General features: G+C 51.0%; 1 protein-coding gene across 2 annotated transcripts in view; it reads right to left on the bottom strand.

Annotated features, from left to right (window-relative positions):
• Positions 1–14,614, bottom strand: part of MYBL2 (v-myb avian myeloblastosis viral oncogene homolog-like 2) — a 40,498-nt gene that overhangs the window by 3,306 nt on the left and 22,578 nt on the right. For both annotated transcript variants that reach the window (XM_006881538.1, XM_006881539.1), the window contains 6 exons: positions 13,655–13,820; positions 11,211–11,501; positions 6,694–7,074; positions 3,744–3,883; positions 661–760; positions 80–193 (listed from right to left, as the gene is read on the bottom strand). In XM_006881538.1, the coding sequence (XP_006881600.1) occupies positions 80–193; positions 661–760; positions 3,744–3,883; positions 6,694–7,074; positions 11,211–11,501; positions 13,655–13,820 (1,192 nt within the window). The remainder of the gene's footprint in view (positions 1–79; positions 194–660; positions 761–3,743; positions 3,884–6,693; positions 7,075–11,210; positions 11,502–13,654; positions 13,821–14,614) is intronic.

The following is a 14,614-nucleotide window of genomic DNA, read 5'->3' as shown; positions in this document are numbered from 1 at the left end:
CCCTCCAGGCTGCAGGTGATCTCTCTCTCTCTCACACACACACACGCAGCTCCAGATCCCCCCGCCCTCACCCACTCACCCCTGGCTTCCTCTTCTGCTTCTCTGGCTTCACATCATCCTCAATGATGAGCTCGATGCCGGCCTCCGAGCGCAGTACCTCCTTCAGGTCCTCCTCCAGGTGTGGGGTCTGGGGCTGTGGACAGGGGCAGAGGCCGCCCACATGAGGCACTGGACACAAGCTGAGTGAGCGTGGACACTGCCTGGAGTGAGCACACCCACACTCAAGGGGACAGCAGGGCAGGTCCAAGCACCCAGCACCATGATGGGCTGTGCACAGGAGAAGCTGACCTCCTACAGTCCTATCCATTAACTGTGTCACTTCATGTAGGTGGACAGATGACCCCAGCTCCCTGAAAGCCTGTGTGCAGTGGGCTGGGAGCATCCCCAGTTCCCTCCATTAACCCTCGACAGTCCTGTGCTGTAACTGTCATCTCTAACAGCAGCAGTCAGCCCAGATTTCCTCTGCTCTCTATGTGTGCAGCTTCTCAGGGTTGTTGGAAGAACTACAGCGGAGAGCTCAGAAGAGGGCTGTATGAACCAGAAATGGGCGGATGAGCCTCTGAGAGCCCTCCGTGGAACTCTGCCAACCACACCACGTACCAGGGGCCTCAGGGGTCCGTATTTCTCCAGGGCATTCTTGAAGGGGGTCGGCGTGTGGGGAGTGTTGTCCATGGCGTACTTCTGCTCTGGGGTTACAAACCTGTGAGGAGTCGGAGAAGTGGGTTCAGAGAAGGGGTGGGGATGGACAGTCACCACTCCATTCCCACACCACCTGCCTCCTCCTCCTCCTCCCATCTGCTGGGACCACTGGCCTCAGATACAGGGAGGAAACCCCCAGTACCAGCTCCTTTCCCACAGCTCTGTCCACTCACACCCAGGCAGCTTTCCACCTCAGAGTTAGAGGAAGGACCACGCTCAGAAACGAGAAAACGGGGCTGAGGAGACCCAGATGTGTGACTGGTGCACACACGTCCATGGTGACTCTCGACAAAATCGGGACCCAGCAAAGAGAGCCAGGAAGGAAGAGCACATCCGTCCCCCAGGCTCTCTGGAGAGCGGGTGCCACAATGCAGAGCAGGCAGCGGGGTGCGAGGAGGAGGAGAAGCCAGGCAGGAGAGGAGCTCCGCCCCACACGGGCTCGGTTTACTGTGTCCTCACAAGACTCCACAAAATAATCACAGTGGGGAACAGGGCCATGGAGCGGGAATAACTCGGTGAATGCCGTCTACAGGGATAAAGAGGCTTCTCTCGGATGTAGACCTGCCAAGACATGCTTTCTTGTCGGCAATGGCCCAACGGGGAGAAGAACAGAATTGGACTTCAGATCCGGGGATCAGGGTCGGCTGACCATGGACAAATGCCAACTCCTTTAAGAGGCAGTAAGCTTCTGCTTATGGTGATGGGAAATTTGGCAAGCGTTTAAGGCAACAGTTGCACAACATAATCAGTGTAACTGGTACCAATGAACTGTACATCTGAAAAAAAATCTTGAGTGGGCCAATGTAATTACATTTATTCCAACAACTGAAAGAGGGAAAAAAAAATTACAACACTCCAGCTCCGACAACAGAGACTCCCCCAGGGCACAATGTCTCCCCCAGAACCACAGGGCCAGAGACACCAAGGCTGGGTCCCCAGGGCTCAGTGAGACAGTTAGCAGGCAAGGGAAGAAACGCCCAAGGTACTTTAGGAAGTTGGGGCAGAGGTCCACTCTGAGACGCGGTCCCTCTGGTCACCACTCCAGGCCCAATGCCTCGCCTGTTGAAGGGTCCATGGGAAGAGAAAACACTAGAACATGGACAGACAGTGATCCTTTCTTCCTTCCTCAGGACTAAGATTAAAGGAGATCCACACACTCTCATCCCGAAGCCCCATCTTCCTACAGGACACGGGGAGACCACACGCGGCAAGGGTGAGCAGAGACAGAGAGGCTGGTCAAATTTAAGCATTCAGCTGAAGACATACATCTGAACCACAGATCAGACATCTCCACGAGGCTCAGAATGTCTGCAGGAAACGGGACAAAGTCCCAGACCCTCATGATGGGGACGGAGGAGAGACAGCGCAAAAGAGGAAGACCTTTGATGGGATGGATTGAACTCCGTGAGGGGGGTAATGGGGGTAGGTGTGTCAGAGAAGAGAAGACTGGCTCAGGATAGAGCAGGGCTCAGAGCTGTGATACAGAGTCTCTATGAGTGGCAGGCGACTCAATGGCACATAACAGCAATAACCCACACCCTCTGTGTCGCTGTAAGAAGTGAGAGTGAACTTGTTAGGAGGACACTAACCTGAGTAGCAAACCCAGAAGGTGGCTTAGAGAGGGGAAAACGCAATCTCGTAGACCAGGCAACTTGCAAACCAGACTCAACTGCACAAAACTCCCGTCCCATATTCTCAAAAAAGACAAAGAATGGGCTTACGACTGGGAATAGAAAGATGGAAGAGAAGCACAGAGACAGAACTAGCCTACAAAGAATCGGATTCTAAAGACAGGAGAAAAGGGAAGACATCAGAGGAGCAACAATTAAAGGACTGGCAGCTCGAACCTCCTCTCAGCTCAAGGTTTCAGCCTTTAGGTGGAAATGAAAACTAGGAAAAGAAAAGAAAGACACTACACCTGTATATCCTCTGATAAATTACAAGGAAAACTACAAAAACCAACCCAAACCCAAAAAACCTACCAAAGAACAAAACCCAAAAGCCTGAAGACAGAAAAAGCAAAGGAATAACAGACCTCACAACACAAACTATTCTCCCCTGAGATTTTTCTGTCCAACCAAATTATTACTCCTGCTGCTTAAAAAACAATGTTACATAGCTCCTTAGTGAGAAAGCTCAGATCTCACCCCTCAGTGCCTCACTCCTCTCTGGAAAACAACTTTAAGAAACACATCATCCAACTAAGAAATGCCTCTGTGTTCCAGTATATCTGTTTAGGAGTTTAAAGTCCAGAATCTGGCTTGCAGAATCATTTCTCATGAAATTTTCTATGTTATACTTCAGGTAACTAGTAAGAGACTGGTTGCTAAGGAAAGGGATCACAGATCATTCCAGAAATAAGGTATCGTTAGCCAATCCTCCAGTTCCCAGAGGTGGGCAGGTAGGGGTTCCTCACCCCCACACAGACTTCAATGCCTAGAAGGTTGGGGACACTTCTGCCTATAATGTAAGAAGACTATGTCACACAACGGATTTGCAACCTCACACTGGATTTGCAACCTTCCACAAAGGTCTTTTGTAGCAATCTGGTCTCCCTCTGGAGACCTCCCTACAAGAAGGTACAGCTCTGGTGGCTTAGCCGAAAGGGGTTGTGCTGCCAACCCAAAGGCACACAGTTCAAATCTGCTAGGTGCTCCGAGGGAGCAAGACATGAAACCTCCTCCTGTGAGTTACGGCCTCTGAACACCTGGTAGTGTAAGTTAGGAGTCGGCTCCAACTCAAGGCACTTAACAGTACTACAAACGAAAACAGAGAGGAACCCCAAAACAGAAGCAATATGGCACCCTGTACTGACAAGAATGAGGAGGTACAGTGGGCAGCGAGGAGGGGAGGGAAACGCAGGCGAGGTCTCTCCCGAGCACTCCCGTACCCCCAGGCTGCCTGTTGACTGGGGAGAGCGGGGAAAGTCAAACCCAAGTCAAAAGGGGCTGAGTCAGCAGTGGGGTGGGGGGGTCCACACTCACGCAGCGTGTTTGTGGTGCAGTGGCGTCTTGTCCCGGTGCAGGGGTGTGGTGACCACCACCTTCTGACTGCACACAGGGGTGGACGTCAGCGAGGGGCTCTCAAGGTCCAGTGTGTCCTGTTTGGTCCAGAAGTTCAGAAACTGCAGGAGAAAGGAAAGACAAAAGACACGACAGTGACCTGCATGTGGACCAGGGTCCCTGGCGGAGGCGGAAGGCCCTGGGGTCCTTGCATTGGATGTGCTCGCTCTGTGATCCGGGGGTCCTCTGCTGACCCAGGAGAATCCCATCTCCCGGGTTCAAGGGAGTAAGAAAGTGGGGAAGATGGGGCAGGGCCCAGAGTGGTTTCCCATAGTTCTCGGGGTTTTCCTTGCCCTCAATCCTAGTTTTCCCAGGCTGGCTGGAAGGTTAACTTTCACCCTTAGGTCTTGCTTGCCATGCATTTAAAGCAAAGAAAGGTGACTGCCTTGGCTGAAGTCATAAATCTGCAAGGTCACAGGGGAGGGACGATGGTGGTGTCCACAGAGACCTCCTCATGTCCGGCACTGGGCTAACAAGCACTGTCATAATCTCAGGCAATCGCACAACTACTGAGCTGTAGGTACTGTTACTGTCCTCTTTTACAGAGGAAACTGAGGATTGGAATCCTGCACCGACTCCTACAGATGAGGCTCGAGCTTCCACCAGACACCAAAGCCTGCACCCTGAAGCACTGCCCTCTACCCCTAAAGTCCTGGCGGTGCGGGCGCGAGCTGGATGGAAAGCCACCTGCATCGCTGTCCCTCGCGTCAAGGGCTCTCGGGAGAAGGTGGCCTCCATGCCCTGTCACCTTGGGCTGTTGTTGACGCAGCTCAGAGCTCCCGTTCGTCCTCAGTGTCCAGGCCTCCCTGGGACCTCTTGGAAACACACTGGCCATCCCAGCACGCAGATGAGGAGGAGGCCACCTGCAACACAGCACCTCTGGACACCCCAGGAGGGAGCAGAGCCAGGGAGGGCCAAAGCTCCAGCCCTCTTGCTTCTGTTTGGGCCACATGAAAACACCAGGATCTACCTCTCCTTAATGCACCCTTCATTCCAGCCTCCTCACGGACGTATCCTAGACCACACCTGTCACTGCTGCTGTGAGCCAGCAAGGAATGTCAACTCATAGCACCATCTAGACGGCAGAGCAGAACTGTCCCTTAGGGTTTTCTCTAGGCAAGTGCATCTGTGTGTCCGTCCATCCCACCCTGCCATCTTTACAGGAGATTGCCAGGTCTTTCTGCCAAGGAACTGCTGTGAGTCCAAATTGCTAACCTTTCTGTTAGCAGCCGAATGAAGGTGCACCTGGGCCCTGTCAAGGTCCCCGCCTGCTTCCTGACCACCCATCACAGCCCCACAATACACCTGTCACTAAGTGCTCTTCCTGCAAGCAGATCCACAAGCCCCGGCGTGGACACCTCCCAGGAGCCTGAGGCCCGCCCCTCACCTCCAGGAACAGAGCCCCTCCTGGGTGTTCCTCTAACACCGGGCGCAATGCACACAGCAGCCGTGGAAGCAGCCCCCAGAGCACAATGTGCCCAGGAACTCACTAACCGCTGTCATCACAACACAATCCATACAACATTCCGATCATTTCATCCTAAGCCTGTTCTCAACGCTAGCTTTCCTCTTCAAGGGCTGGGTCTGTGCCTGCTCCAGCAGCTCCCTAGTGCCAATACTGGCAAACCTGGCCCAAAGTAAGTGTGTACCAGACCGACTCCTTTAACAAAGCCCCGAGTCCTCTTTCCCTCCTTGTCTTTGTCCAGCTACCACTGCTTCCTGAGCGGACGTCATTCCCCTTGCTGGACCCGCTGCCTAGATCCCCTTGCGGCACCATGGCCTTTCTCTCACACCCTCTAACACACTTAACGTGGGTCTTTTCTACTGAGTGGATGTTCCTACCAGAGGATAAGCATCATGGGAGCAGGGGCCCAGCTCAGCCTCACTCACCCCAGAGCGCAAACAAGTGGGGCAAACAGTTCACGCACTCAGCAGCCCACCACAGGCTGGCGATTCGAGTCTGCTCAGAGGCACTGCAGAGGAAAGGCCTGGCAATCTACTGCTGAAAAGTACCATCGAAAACCTTATGGATTTTTTTAAATGTATCCAAATGAAATCCAGTGGACAAGTGACTCTGGAGCACAGGTGACAAGGTAAGAGCTGGACTGTGAGACTGAACTGATGGGATTGCGATGACAAGAACGGAATGACAGTGTTGACATGCTGAAGACCACAATCAGTGATGCTAAACAGTGTGTGTGGGAGCCTATTTTCGTTCCACTGTGCACGCTGCTGTTGTTGTTATGTGCCATCGAGTTGCCTGCGACTCACAGTGACCGTATGTACAACAGCCCTAACTCGGCTCTGTCCTGGACCAATCGCACTGTCTCTGACTCACCCATCTGATTACCCCAGTCACTGAATCAATCCACCTCATAGAGGGTCTTCCCCTCCTGCACTGTCCCTTCACCCTACCAAGCATAATGTCCTTCTCCAAGGACCGGTCCCTCCTTACAACATGTACAAAGTATGTCAGACGAAGCCCCAGAATCCTTGCCTCCAAGGAGTAGCCTGGTTTAACCTTCTCCAGGATGAACCTGTTTGTTTTCCTGGCAGTCCAGGGTACATTCAATACTCTTCTCCAGCACCACAGCTCAAAGGCATCAATTCTCCTTCTATCCTCCTTAGTCATTGTCCAACTCTCTGATGCATAACAAGTGATAGCAAAGACCAGGGCCTGTATCAGGTACAAGATATTAAAATAAAAGCCACGGAGCACAGGTCTAGCCTGACATAATGGGGCTGCAGAGAGGCAGGGATGACTGGATGACATGTGGTGGCAGTGGTGTCCCCGGCCTTCAGCACACGGCTTGGCACGCAAACCTCCGAGTACCTGCGGAGCAGGCACGCTTGTGGGCGATCGGGCACACACCTGGGAGGGTGAGAAGGGCAGGGTCTTGACGGGCGTGCTCTTGGGCGTGAGGCAGGAGTCCAGGAAGGAGAGGCTGGCACTGTTCTCCGTGACCGGCGGCGACAGAGCCACACGCCTCTTCTTCTGCCGCTTGAGCATGGAGGGCGGCGTGCCAATGCCCAGGCCGCCGACATCGGTGCTCGGGGAGATGGGGATGAGCTCGCCCCGGCTGCTCCGGCTCAGGTCCGAGATGGTGTGGCCGTCCAGGCGGTACTCCGTCACACTGGGCACCTGTACCTGCCGCAGTGCCTCAGGCTGCACCGGGCTAGTGCTCATGCTGACCTCTGCGGACGGCTCCTCGGGCAGGTCAAACTTACTCAGGTCACACCAAGCATCAGGGTCCTGCCAGAGAGGAGGGGAAAAGAGGACAATTATCCTCCTTTGCTACTCGAATAAATACGGCACAACTCATGTGCTAAGGGAAATCAAAGGCACGTGACACACAGTCCCCAGCCCAGGAACAGTCATTGATGTCCCCCATTTCCTCTTGGATGCTTCTGTATCTATTTATCCGGATTTTTAAACATAGCTGAAGCCATGCTGTTCATATGGCAGCCTGCTGTTATTTTTTTTAAAAAAACCTGCTTCATGCAGGGAGCTCTGGTGGCCTAGGGGCAAGAAGCTGCACTGCAATCCCAGACATATGAGGTTTGAATCCACCAGATGCTTTGCTGGAGAACAAGGGACAATCTCTTCCTGTCCCAGTCAAATCTGATTTGAGAGTACAGAAAAAATTAGAATAAAAAATTTTTTTAAAACCCTGCTTCATGCAATATTTTAATATCAAGAAACACACACACACCAAAAAATAAAAAAGAATGAAAACTCAAGAGAACCATCAATAAGCCTAAGGAATAAAACCGTACTGAAGCCCGGTGCCAACCACCACCTTGAGCAAATTCTGTCAGTGAGGAGCCCACCGCTGAGAAGCTCTGGGGACCTGTGGTAAGGAGTTGTGCTGCCAACCCAAAGGCAGGCTGTTCAAATCCACTAGCTGCTGTGTAGGAGAAGATGGGCAGTCTCCTCCTGTGTGATTTACTGCCTCTCAAAACCCACTGGTGGGTCGGCTATGAGTCAGTTCCAATCTGACAGTAAACAACAACCACCGGCGCTCTGGTGGCTTAGTAATAAATAAAGAGGTGCACTGCCAACCCAAAGACACCCGGTTCAGATCCACCAGCCGCTCCGAGGGAGAAAGACAGGCCACCTCCTCCCGAGTGATTTACAACCTCCGAAAACTGCTGTGTGTCAGCTTTGACTCAGTTCTAACACAACAGTCCATAACAGAACAACTTAAATTTAGCATTTAACAAATCCTTTTTTTTTTAACCACTTACATGTGTCTCTAAATGACAGAAAGGGGCAATGGTTATGCACTGAGCTGCTAAATGAATGGTCAGTGCTTCAAAGTCACCTCACGGTGAAGAAGAGCCTGGGGGCTGCTCCCATAGACACAAAGCCCAGAAAACGCCACAGGCAGTTCTGTCACCAAGGGTCACTATGTGCTGAAACTGACTCAACGGCCCCTAAGGCAACAATAACAAATGATACAGGATATTCTGATCTTTCTAGAACTCATTTCTACAGCCTGCTTCTTTCTCCTCTCATCTGAAATTCCTGCAGATCCGGCGGGACAGGAGCAGCAGATAAATGCTTTCACTTTCCCGAGAGTGGCAGGTTAAGTGTGGTAAGGAGTCTGAGGTCTCTGGGGTCTGTCTCTCGCCCCTGGACTTACCAGCTGTGTGACGTCAACAAGTCTCCTACCCTCTCTGAGCCAGAGAAAACAGGGAACGATAATAATACCTAATTCTGTTACCTATGAATTAAATAGTAACAAATGTTGTTGTTATTATGGTTGTTTTTAAAAAAATTCACAACTCTGTCAACTTTTATAAGATAGAATTTCTATGGCTATAAAACATCCCATCACAGGGAGCCCTGGTGGCCTAATTGTGAGAAATTGTGCTGCAAACCCAAAGGCAGAGCTCGAATCCACCGTTGTGGAAGGTTGTGCAGTCCTGCCTCTGAAACCTGTATGGGTCAGCTACGGGTCGGTTCCAACTCAACAGTACTCAACAACAACATAACTACCAGCACTTTTCATTTCCCTTCTGTTGGACATCCCTAATCTTTCAAAATTTAAAATGAATGAATGAATGACTAACTAACTAACTAAATAACCCTTTTTGTCACTTCTTGGTTTAGTAGCTTTCTTCTCTTGTATCTTCAAACATTTCTTCAGTGCAGATTCCTTGAGGGGGAGCTAGTGGGCCCAGAGCTGCGACATGGTCAGGGCTTTGAGTCCACGGCCACCCTCTTGGGTAAGAGGCACCAGCTGAATGTTCCCGGAGGGCACTCGGCTTAGGCCAGGCCCACCACGGCCCTTCACAGATGATTCCAGTCCTCACAGCCCCATCTCGAGGGGATCTACATTTCTCCTTTCACATAAAGGATCTAAGCCTGGGACAGGTGACCTGCTTGAGGTCACTGAGCAGTACTCACGTCATTCCAGGATTTACTCACTAGACCATAACCCAAGCCAACAGGTCAGAAAATAAAAGGTCCCCCAGTTATTGGCATCTTAGCTCTAAGTACATCCAGACACCCCCACCCCCACCCCTATCCCCACTGTGGTGATTTCTGGTCCCTGGAACATGCAGGAGAATGGGGCAGCTCCCTCCATATGGTCGAGGCCAGCTTAGGGGCCATGCTGATCATAGGCCCACACTCCCAGCAACAAATCCCATAGCAGAGAGGCCTCAAAAATGACAGGAACCCAAATGACCAGAGAGACCCTATTAGGACTACCGTGAGCAAAGGCTACAGGCCAGGGAAACGCAGAATGTCAGCAAATGCTCTGAATCCTCCAAGAAGCCCTGAAGGAAAATCATGAAAAGCACCTGAGCCTAGAGCCAGGCATGCTGGGGCCTAACTCCTGCCCCCAGCCCTTAGTAGCTGTGTGACTTTAAATCTCTGACCCTCTTTAACTTGACAGTTCCTTCCCATGTGGTGAGCTCACCATCCACTTCACTGGACTGTTGAGGGGCTGGCTGAGAGCACACACTAGCTTGTGAATAACAGACCTGACACACAGCAGACGCTCAGATACCAGGCACTGTAATTACTCATTAAGCATTAGGCTTGGCAATCAGTGAGCACTCAGTCTAAGAGTGCTCCCGCCTGCCTGCTGCTCTGTCTGTCAAGTGGAGGGAGAAACAGAATAGTGATTAATACCACGAACCCAGCATCTCCAGGTACAGAGTGGGCCCCGCACATCTGGACACTCCCCTTTAGAGCCCAAAGCAGGGACAGCACGCAGCGGCCTCGGAACTACTTGCTGAACAGTTGGATAAAACTGTCACATCCAGCTCCCACGCCACACTGAAACTTCTCAGGAGGCGGAAGGGGAACACGGAAACACCCTGCAGTTGGGTCTGATCCTAGTGGCTCAGGGGCCCTTGAAAATCTGAGCAGATGGCCACCCTGGAGACACCACTCAACCCTTCAGTGGGCAACATCACAGCACAAAGGCCGAGGCTACCAGTTCTCTTACTATATGATCCCAGGCATGCTACTCCACCTCTCTGAGTCCAGACTCAGTCACAAAGCATAAACGAAGAACACAGCGCCCACAGGACTGCTCGGGGGGGAATGTGGAGCTCAGAGCCTAGCATTTAGCAGATGCCCAATAAACAGCAGTATCCTTTCCAGTGAGGAAAGAGAAGGCCAAGGAGACGGTCAATGTGGAGCCTCCTCTGAACCCCACCGACCCTGTCAGCCTCTTGCATCGAGCACAGTGCCACAGTCCTAGCTGAGGTTGCTATAAAAAAAGGACCACTCAGGGAGCTCCACTGGCCTAGTGGCAAGAAGCTGCACTGCAATCCCGAAGGTACATGGTTCAAATCCACCAGATGCTCTGCTGGAGAAGGAGGGACAAACTCGCCCTGTTCCAGTTGGATCCAATTCAATGGTACACCAAATTAAAAATAATTACAAAAAAAAAAGACCACTCCAGGTGTAGCCCCATCAAGGGGCTCTCTTCATCAAGGGACACAATCTATGTGGTCACCAGCTCTGTGCTCAAATCTGCAGACCAAGACCAGTCCTAAACCCATACTCCCAGGCCCTTCTCCGGACAACCTAACAGTGGAGCTACCAAGTCACTTGCTCCAGTGCTATGTCCCCTGACACACTGTCCTTGAAGATTCAATGTAGGTGCCTCCTTTGGGAGACCTTCCCACCCACCCACCCCGTACTGCACAGCACATGTCAGTACCTCTCTGCATACCCCTGTGATCTCAGTGGGAGGTGCCTGAGGGCATGGACGGCAGGGTAACACTGGCAAGCGTCCCCAGCCTTAAGTTCAGGACCAAGAACACGGCATCAACTCAGTGAATGGCGGAGGGCTGTGGCATGACGGGAGGACACACGCTTCCAAGAGAAACAGCCCCACCATGCTGTGTCCTGACCCACATTACCGACTCGATTAAGTCCAGGGCTTCTGAGAGGCTCGATGACCCCACGACTGGGCTCAGGAGGTTGGTGTCCTCCACCACCCACTTGTAGGGCAGGCTCACTTCGGGCAGGGAGCCCTCCTGGTCCTCATGCTGGGGAAACTCCTCCATGGGCTCTGGGGTCCACGCTCTTCTCGGCTCTGCAGCGACAGCCTCCCGCTCCTGAGATGTGGCGGGGACCCCAGCCTCCTCCTCGCTGCTTTCCTCTTCCTTCACGACGGGGGGCACCTGAGGCCAGCTGCTCACAAGGCTTCCCTGTTGGACACAAGGGCATTCTGTCTGGACTTTTGTCATGAGAGAGACCCAAGGGCTTCAAACCTGTTCAACGCCCACCCTGCTGAGAATTTTCCTTTCCAATCCACAATCAACAGATTTTTACAGATCTCCAAGATAGAGAAAATGCAGATTCAGGTTCAGAACATCTAGGGGGTCACACTGGAATGAACCAGTTTGAAGCCCTGTGGGAGAGAGGATGAGCAGAAGTCTCTGGGGCGGTGCAGGAATTGAACACATCCAGGCTCCAATGAAGGGCTTGGGGAGGAGCTGGTTACTCAGTGTGAAGAAACTTTTGTGTTATGATTACAGTGATGCTAACACTGCTATAAGCAGGTGTAAACATTCCTAACCTGCACCACAACAAGATAAAGGTAAATAATCCAATTGAAAAAAGGGCACAGGAGATGAACAAACATTTCACCAAAGAAGACATTCAGATGGCCAACAAGCACATGAAGAAATGTTCAAAATCCCTAGCTCTAAGAGAGATGCAAATCAAAACAACTATGAAATATCATCTCACCCCAGTCAGAATAGCACAATTTAACAGAACAGCAAGCAACAAATGCTGGCAAGGCTGTGGAGAAACTGGAACCCTGATTCACTGTTGGTGGGAGTGTAAAACGGTGCAACCACTGTGGAAGGCAGTATGGTGCTTTCTCAAAAAGTTGCAAATAGAGATACCATTTGACCCAGCAATTCCACGACTGGGAATATACCCCGAAGAGACCACAACTGACATCCAAGCAGATAGATGCACACCCACGTTTACTGCAGCTTTGTTCACAATAGCAAGGAGTTGGAAACAACCTAAGTGCCCATCAACAAGCAAATGGATAGAGAAGCTGTGGTACATTCACACAATGGAATACTATGCTGCATTAAAAAAAACAAGGAACTCATGAAATATTATGCAAAATGGGTGACTCTGGAGGACATTATGCTGAGTGAAGTATCTCAGTCACAAAGGGACAAATAGTGCATGGTGCCACTGTTGTAAAACAGGACTGACCTCGGGGTTGGGGGGAGACTGAGAAAGAGGGGTTAAATAAATAATGAATACTGCATTGAAACAGATGAGGGAGAAAACTGTTTAAAAGGGATATGTGATTAGGTATGTTTGTCATGACAGAAATCCAGTAGTGGAATGGAACTGGGGGGAGGGATTGTAAAACAACAATGAAAGAATTTTTCTTTCACTTTTCAAAGAGAAGAGTATACTGGATGGGGGAGGGGTGGGCAGGAAGAAAAGTGCAACAATGAATGAATGGAAATCCAAAGTCTCTGTACATTTTCATTGAAATTAATAATAAAAAAAATTTTTTTTAATTCTTTAAAAAAAATTCAAGAACAGAATTTCAAGTTCTTAAGAGCATCAGACATCCTGGAAATATGGTAGCTGGGTAAACTCCTGCATAACCTTTAGACCATCAACCAAACACAATCCCTGAAGCCGTTTTAAGATATTAGCTTTACTGATTATAAAAAAGAAAAGAAAAATCAGCCTTAAGCATTATGTTCTTTTAAGATCTATCTACAAGGGAATGCCAACAGCTCTGGTGGTGAGACACTCGGTTCAAATCCACCAGATGCTCTTCTGGAGAAGATAGACAATTACCTCTCAAAATCTGCCTGAGGGGCAGCTACGGATTGATTCTGACTGGAAGGCACGCAACAACTACTCAAAAAACTCGACGGAAACCCTCAGGGGCAGTGAACATACTGTTAATGTGGAAGCAACACTACTCCCTAAACAACGTCTCATCTGGGCTACAGTTACTGTTGACAGCTTGTTTTCGCACAGATAATCCTTTCAAAGATGCTGGTCGGAGCCCTGATGTGTAGTCCACAGCACGGTACTGCTAACCCAAACGTCGCGCACACACACGCCTGCTGGAAGAGGCTGAGGAGAGTCCACAGCACAGTACTGCTAACCCAAACGTCGCACACACACGCCTGCTGGAAGAGGCTGAGGAGAGTCCACAGCACGGTACTGCTAACCCAAACGTCGCACACACACGCCTGCTGGAAGAGGCTGAGGAGCTGCTGTGGGTAAAGACGAGAAGTGGAGAACTAGAAAATCAAAGTGAATAAACAGGCCACAGGCTGGACAGCCTCGGGCAGCAGCTCACCTGGCCTTCATTGGGGCGGACATTCATTGGGTGACCGTCCTTCTCCTCGAACTCCAGCACCAAGTACACAGGGGGTTTGCAGTCTTTGGAGTCGCTCAGGAAACTGCCCGTGTCCACCTTCCGCCTGATAGTGGAGTTCCAGTGGTTCTTCACAGCATTGTCTGTCCTGCAGGAGCAAACCGAGGACCTGTGACCGGCACTGTGACCTGCATGCCATCAGTTGAGCGCCGGGCCTCCCCGTCCCCTCTAAGTGAGGGGTTCGGCAGGACGGACCAGCCTCACATTTCATCAACCCTTACTGGCTGACAGAACATTTCCATAAATGTCTGTGAAACAAGTCAATGTTTGATCAGTTTATTCCAAAAAATGATAAAAGCAAAGCTCTGTCCTCGGTCCACTTTCCTTTACCTCGTGTGTCCACAGACACCACACACAAAGCACCGCCTACTGACCTTGTCCTGACGTCCCTGCTGATGCTGAGGGCAGTCCTGCTCAACACCCACACAACAAATGACCAGAGGACAGAGCCAGGGACCAGAAGCTTCTGCACCATTAGCCTCCCTGAGCCGTGATTTTATAATCTGAAAAGCCCAGAGTCTTTATTCCCACTACCTATTGAAGATTCAATAAGACACACATGTCTTTAAAAAACAAAACTCACTACCATCACGCTGGAATAGACTTGTGGTTGGTCCTCCATTGAGATTTCAGAGGCTGGAACCACACAAGAGGAGACTGCCCATCTTTCTCCCTTGTATGAGTTGGGAGATTCAAACCACCCACCTTTGGGTTGGCAGCACAACTCCCTACACACTAGACCACTAGAGGTGCTTAATACAGGGTTGTTGTTGTTATGTGCCATCGAGTCATTTCCGACTCATAGCGACCCTATGCACAACAGCCCTAAACCCTGCTCTATCCTGCGCCAACCGCACCGCCTCTGACACACCCATCCCGATT

This window comes from Elephantulus edwardii, unplaced genomic scaffold (genome assembly GCF_000299155.1).
Source record: "Elephantulus edwardii isolate Elephantulus edwardi_28Jun2011 unplaced genomic scaffold, EleEdw1.0 scaffold00015, whole genome shotgun sequence".
In the NCBI taxonomy this organism is placed as follows: Eukaryota; Metazoa; Chordata; class Mammalia; order Macroscelidea; family Macroscelididae; genus Elephantulus; species Elephantulus edwardii.
This window is presented reverse-complemented; position numbering and strand designations above follow the sequence as displayed.